Source organism: Myotis lucifugus, unplaced genomic scaffold, assembly GCF_000147115.1.
Source record: "Myotis lucifugus unplaced genomic scaffold, Myoluc2.0 scaffold_210, whole genome shotgun sequence".
In the NCBI taxonomy this organism is placed as follows: Eukaryota; Metazoa; Chordata; class Mammalia; order Chiroptera; family Vespertilionidae; genus Myotis; species Myotis lucifugus.
The window spans coordinates 830,089-836,088 of NW_005871258.1; the positions used below are offsets into that span (position 1 = coordinate 830,089).

General features: G+C 57.7%; 1 protein-coding gene across 7 annotated transcripts in view; it reads right to left on the reverse strand.

Annotated features, from left to right (window-relative positions):
* KIAA1211L (KIAA1211 like) overlaps window positions 1–6,000 on the reverse strand; it is a 111,619-nt gene that overhangs the window by 22,508 nt on the left and 83,111 nt on the right. For 6 of the 7 annotated variants that reach the window (XM_023761504.1, XM_023761503.1, XM_014463469.2 and 3 more), the window contains one exon: window positions 2,844–3,071. The exons of the other annotated variant lie outside the window; for it this stretch is intronic. In XM_023761504.1, the coding sequence (XP_023617272.1) occupies window positions 2,844–3,071 (228 nt within the window). The remainder of the gene's footprint in view (window positions 1–2,843; window positions 3,072–6,000) is intronic. 7 annotated transcript variants of the gene reach the window in all.

Genomic DNA, 6,000 nt, shown 5'->3' on the forward strand with positions numbered 1-6,000 from the left:
GGGTCAGGTGCAGCAGCAGAAGGCGTGTGCCCCCCCATCTCTGTGCACTGGCGTACGCAGAGCCAGCGGGCACTTCCCCCCTTGGGCCTCCCGGGGAGCGGAGGTAGAGGACCCACTGCTCAGCCTGCACAGGGATGGAGACCATCCCGGCTGCTGCTCTTCCCCCTCCTCTCACGGCACGAGTCCTGGGGCAGATCCCCATCCTCTGCAGGCGGCAGCCCCCTGATGAGCAGTGTGGGGTGAGGAGGTGCCAGGCTGTCAGAGACCCGGGCGTGCAGCTGGCAGCTCTGCCAGCCATGCCACCTTGATCTAGCCGTGTCACCCTGCTGTTCCCGGGAGAGTTCATGACATGCCCTGCTCCTGGCACTGCGGGCTGGGAGCGGACTGACCGTGGGGAGGGGCACGCGGACATTCACCGGGGTTCCCCGTCTGTGCTGGAGCTCCATGGTGCCGTTCTGTGCGGACGGGAAAAGCCAAGGGCACAGCCTGCGCTTGTCTCCTGCCCTCTGCTTCAGAGGCCGGCAGGTTCAGCCAAATGCCCACCGGGATGTGTTTCTCCAACGTGAAAGAAACTACTTGAGAGCCAAGGATTTCATCCGACCGTGGACGACTGGGCTCTGAAGGTAAGAAAGCCCTTCTGCTTTCTTCCAGAGCTCGACCGAGTCAGAGCTCGGGGATGTGCAGGGCAGTGTGCCCCACTTGGACCGAGCAGGGATGCCCAGCTGGCACGGATGGCCATTCTGCCCAGATGGAGGAAGGCGCCTGGGCAGCAGGAGGAAGAGACTAAAGTAGAGGCTCTGCAGGCGCCTGAGCCCGGGGCGGGGGAAGGTGGGTGATGGAGAAAGAAGTCCCAGCTATTAGAAAAGCAGGGGCGACTTGGGCCTCACTGTTTCGCGAAGCCCAGAGGGGAGTGAACCTCCACGGACACGCAGGGTCAGGAGGGCAGCCGATGGGCAGTGTGGTGGCTCTTCCCCACCCGCAGAGCAGGATGGGAGCATCAGAAAGCAGCTGAGTCCCAGGGGGGGCCCCGGTACCAGGAGGGTCCTCATGGTTGGGAAGAGGGACCTCATGGCCAAAGGGCAAAGGGCGCCGTGGACAGGAAGAACAGAAGCCTCCCGCTGAGGACCAAGCAATGACACTGGTGACCACGGGCCGGATACCTCTGCCCAGTCAGGAAAACACGCAGACCTCCCAAAGCCTAACCTATCCGCGCTGCTCCCACCAGGGAAGAGAAGGAGAGGAGAGGACATGATAGTTTAAATTAAGGAAAGACTCTGTTTACCCAGATGGGGAGGATGAGAATTCTTGTTCTAAAATGTGGTGAAGAGCTAAGTCAAGTTCAAGAGCAAAGAAAGAGGCACAGCTCCTCTTCCCCGGGGCAGAGAGAGGGGGTGCTGCCCTTCCCCTGAAGCAGGAGCTGGCTGCCCTCGGCCCCAAGTCCGGCCGGGCTGATGACTTGCACCCCTGCAGGGCCACAGACATCCCTGGGAATAAAGCCCACCTTGAGGGCCAGCGGGAGCTGCTGCGTCCCTGCCCTGGGCACGAGGACGGGCAGGCCAGAGCGACTGGGCCTTGGCACGTCCCCCAGCTCAGATCCTCTCACTGTAAATGCCCCGGATATTCAAGTGCCTGTGCACACCCGAGGCCCCGGCTCCGTGAGGGCACAGTGCCCCGGAGGCAACCACAGCTCACTCCCTTCTTCAGCATCGGTCCCCTCAAAAGTCAACCTTTAAAACCCATGCCAAGCCTTCCAGCATGAGCTTCAGAAGCACATCCCACATGCCCAAAGGGGAACCCACTGTCTCAGGGGGTCCCCGACATCCCAAGTGGCCCCGCACCACCGTCTCCAGCTGAAGCACCGAGCTTGTCCCGGGGCCTTCGTCAGCCCCATCTTGTCTCGAGGGACGAAGGGAGGGGAACGCTGGTCAGCGAGCACCTCTTTCTCAGCCCTGGGTGCTGCCTGGCCTCAGCTCCTCGGGGTGAGGCAGTGTCCGCACACCAGGCTGGGGAGAAGGCACCCACCCTGCATGGACCGTGACTCCCTGGGACCACGAGCGAGTTCTCGACTCCCACGGCTATGAGCTGACACCTGCCCAGGCCGCAGCCCCAACAGGGTCTGTCCTTACAGGGGCACCATCCCTCTGCTACTAAGCAGGTGCTCACCCAAGCGGGGGTGGGGGTGGGGTGGGGGGGGTCCAGTCTAGTGGCTGCTTCTTCTGCCATCACTCATTCCCTGTGTGTTTATTCATTCATGCATTCAACCCATGTTTGCTGGGTCAGCTCTGAGAAGAGCCGAGCCCCAGGGCTGGAGGTACAGCTGGGACAAGGCCTCGGAGAAGACAGGCAGTAAACAAGTGAGCATGCATTTCCAAAGGTCGCGCTGCGTAGCCCTGCTATGAGGGAAGTGAGCACCGTCGGGGAGGCGGACCCGCTCAGGTGAGCCCGTGGGGAGAGGACCTCGAGGCGAGACCCCGAGGCTGAGGAGGAGCTGCCAGGAGATCAAGGAGGGACAAGGCCTGTGGCCGGAGGCAGCTCGGAGAGCTCAGGAGCAGGAGGAGGCAGAGCAAGAGGAAGCCCGAGGCAGGCTGGGGGTGGGGGGGTGGGGGCAGAGTGTGGACTTCGCTGAGTGCAGAGGGAAGGCAAGGAGAGGCAGCACACAGCAAGCAGGTCCTTGACAGGGGTTGCAGAGTGAGTGAATGAATGAAGGAAGGAAGGAAGTGTTTATGTAGGGGAGAGACATATTAATGTATGTTGTCCATGGGGCCGTGGGGAGTCCCTCTGGGGGGCACTTGGCCCTGGGGGGAGAGAGGCGGGGGAGAGGCGGCGGGAGGGGGGCGGATTACCGAGGACAGGCGCCTCATTTTGCTGGAGCGCTGGTTGCGGGGCTTAACCAGGAGCTTGTGCTTGGCTGCGGAGTTGTCCAGGCAGGAGGAGGATTCTGGGGGGCAGCTGAAATCAGCCACCGGCGCCACGCTGCTGGCTGCGGTCCGGGGGCAGGCGGGGGCGTCGCTCGGGGGCCTGGAGGAGGGCTGGTCTGGAGAGGGCGGCCGGGACGAGGAAACCAAAGAGACCTTCACGAGAGAAGGAGCAAACGGCAATGTTAATTCTCAACACGAACGGGTGCGGCAAACACTCCGACTTCGTGCTTGCACCACCCCGTCTTCCCCGGAGTCTCAACAGGGAGGGTTAAGTGTTGGGCCACTGCTTGGAAGCCTGCCACTCATTCCACGGCCACGCAGGGAACCTGCGCCCCAGGCCCCTCAGCAGACAACTGCCGTCACCCTCCCAGCGCTGCGGGCACCCTCCCAGCGCTGCGGGCACAGGCACTCAGACAGAGCTAGCTACTCTGATGACGCAGGCAGCTCCATTCCCCCAGGGCAGAGTCGGGCGTGGTCCTGTCTCTGGAAGCTGAGGGGTGACCAGCGGTGTGACCTCTAGGCAGGGGCAAGGATGTGCGAAGCCCCCCGACAGTCCATCACTGGAGCCTGGGTTGCTCACCCTAGACCAGTGGTTCTCAACCTTCTGGCCCTTTAAATACAGTTCCTCCTGTTGTGACCCAACCATAAAATTATTTTCGTTGCTACTTCATAACTGTAATGTTGCTACTGTTATGAATCCTAATGTAAATATCTGATATGCAGGGTGGTCTTAGGCGACCCCTGTGAAAGGGTCGTTTGACCGCCAAAGGGGTCGCGACCCACAGGTTGAGAACCGCTGCTCTTGGAGAATCTGGTTTAAGTTACCATCTGTTAAGTTACAATATTTCACTAATTTAAACTTCAGAAGAGAGTAACTGACAGCTAAGGGCAAAAGTGTTGCCAGGGAGTCTGGCTGTCACACGCAAGAATGATGGCAACGCCCTGAGCTCCCTGCCCACTGAACTTGGCAAGCTCTTCCACCCAGTGAGGCCCGAGTGGGTCCCCTGCAGAGATGTGTCAGCGTGAAGTAAAGAGGGCGCCCACTGCACAGCATGACAAATGCAGCCAGGTGACCAGCGAGGTGCAGAGGGGAGCTGGGAGGTGCTGGCTTGAGCCACTGCCCTGTCACCTGCAAACAAACTCTCTGTTCTAGCCTGGTGCTCAATAAGAGCGTCAAGCTTACGTGGTTTTTCCAGGGTTGTTAATTTTCCAATTTTTTTTTTTTTTACTGTAGTAAAGTACACAGAAAATGTAGCATCTCAGCCATTTTTAAGTGTGCAGTACAGTGGGATTAAATATATCCATATTACTGTGCAACCATCACCACCATCCGCCCCTAGAACTTCTCTTGGAAAGCTGAAACCCCGTGCCCACCGAACTCCTCCTCCCATGCCCTCTCCCAGCCTTGGCACCACAATTTGACTTCTGTTTCTGTGAATGTGCTTTCTCGCAGCACCTCCTGTAAGTGGAATCTCACAGTATTCGCCCCTTTGTGACGGGCTTATCTCACTGAGCGGAGTGTCTGTGAGGCCCATCCCCCTGCAGCCGGGTCAGAGCTCCCTCCCTTCGTGGGTACCGACCGCATCTGTTTATTGGCCACTTGTGGACGGACACCTGTGTGCTTCCACGTTTTAGCTGCTGTGAATTATGCTGCTATGGACATGGCTGTAAAGATATCTTTTAGAGAACTTGCTTTCAATTCTTACAGGTAGATACCGAGAAGGAGAATTGCTGGATCGTTTGCAAGTTCTATTTCAGTTTTCCGAGGACCCTCCATACTGCTTTCCACAGTGACTGCACCCTTTGACTCTGCTAACACCAAGTTGGGATTCCCATTTCTCCACATTCTCGCCAAAACGTGTTATTTATTTATTTATTTGCTTATTTCTTTATTTATATGTTTTCTAGTAGCCATCCTAATGGGTGAGGTGGTGTCAGGTGCACATTTTAACCTAAGACATAATTCTGCGTCTCTCTCAATGATTTAGTAAGCCCTCGTGGAAAGTCTCAGGAGGGAGGCAGAGAGAGGGCTCGGAGGGCAGGGGTACATCCTGCTCGGCTACTTTTCCCAAACCCTGGGCCCCACGCAGAGTAGGGCCAGCAGCCTCCTCTAACCCAGGGGGTGGGGCGCAAAGGGAGGCCACTGCTGCAGAGACAGGCTCTGAGGCAGGGACCGCCCCCAAGGGCACTGCCTCTCCCTGTTCCTATGAAGGCCCCTCGCATGCTTTCAGGCAAGCAGAACCCTATTTCCGTCAGGCGGGAGAAGACGGGCACTGAACGAGGGAAAGGTTGTAAGTGAACATAATCAATTTTAGTTCTTGTTTGAGCTACTCAGGTGTTACGGAAACAGAGCAAGAAAAATTATTTTTAAAACAAACCACAGGACGCCTGGCCACAACCTCCTCTGTACCGGTGGCTTTAGCTTCCTTCCCTCTTGCCCCTGAGGACTCAGGAAGTCAAGTTGGATTGAACTGGCGACGGCTCCCCAGGGGGTCCGCCTTAAGGGCCACACAGCAGAATCCTGCCCTAGCTGGTCTGGCTCAGTGGATAGAGTGTCGGCCTGCGGACTGAAGGGTCCCAGGTTCGGTTCCAGTCAAGGGCACATGCCCGGGTTGTAGGCTCGATCCCCAGTGTGGGGTGTGCAGGAGGCAGCTGATCAATGATTCTCTCTCATCATTGATGTTTCTATCTCTCCCTCCCTCTCCCTTCCTCTCTGAAATCAATAAAAAATATATGTATATTTTAAAAAAATCCTGCAGAATCCTGCACCAGCCCCTGTCTAGACATAATACACACGTGGATTGTTTTTGCTGACCGTTTGGGACTCAAGAGAACAGAAGATGAGGAGTTTTGCAAATGCAGTGAGTCCAGGAATGAGAATGATTACTTTCGAGACGAAGGGCCTCTGGTCACCCCTCTACAAACCCAAAGGACAGGCATGCCTGTCTCCTCTCCTCCAGGGCGCCCCCCTGGCTCCTAGGCTGCCCTTGCCCAGGAGCCTCAGTTCCCTGACACTGAACAAGGACCCCTGTCCTGTACAGGGCGCTGTGCTGCTGCTCCCCGTGGGCCTTCCTGTTGGGAG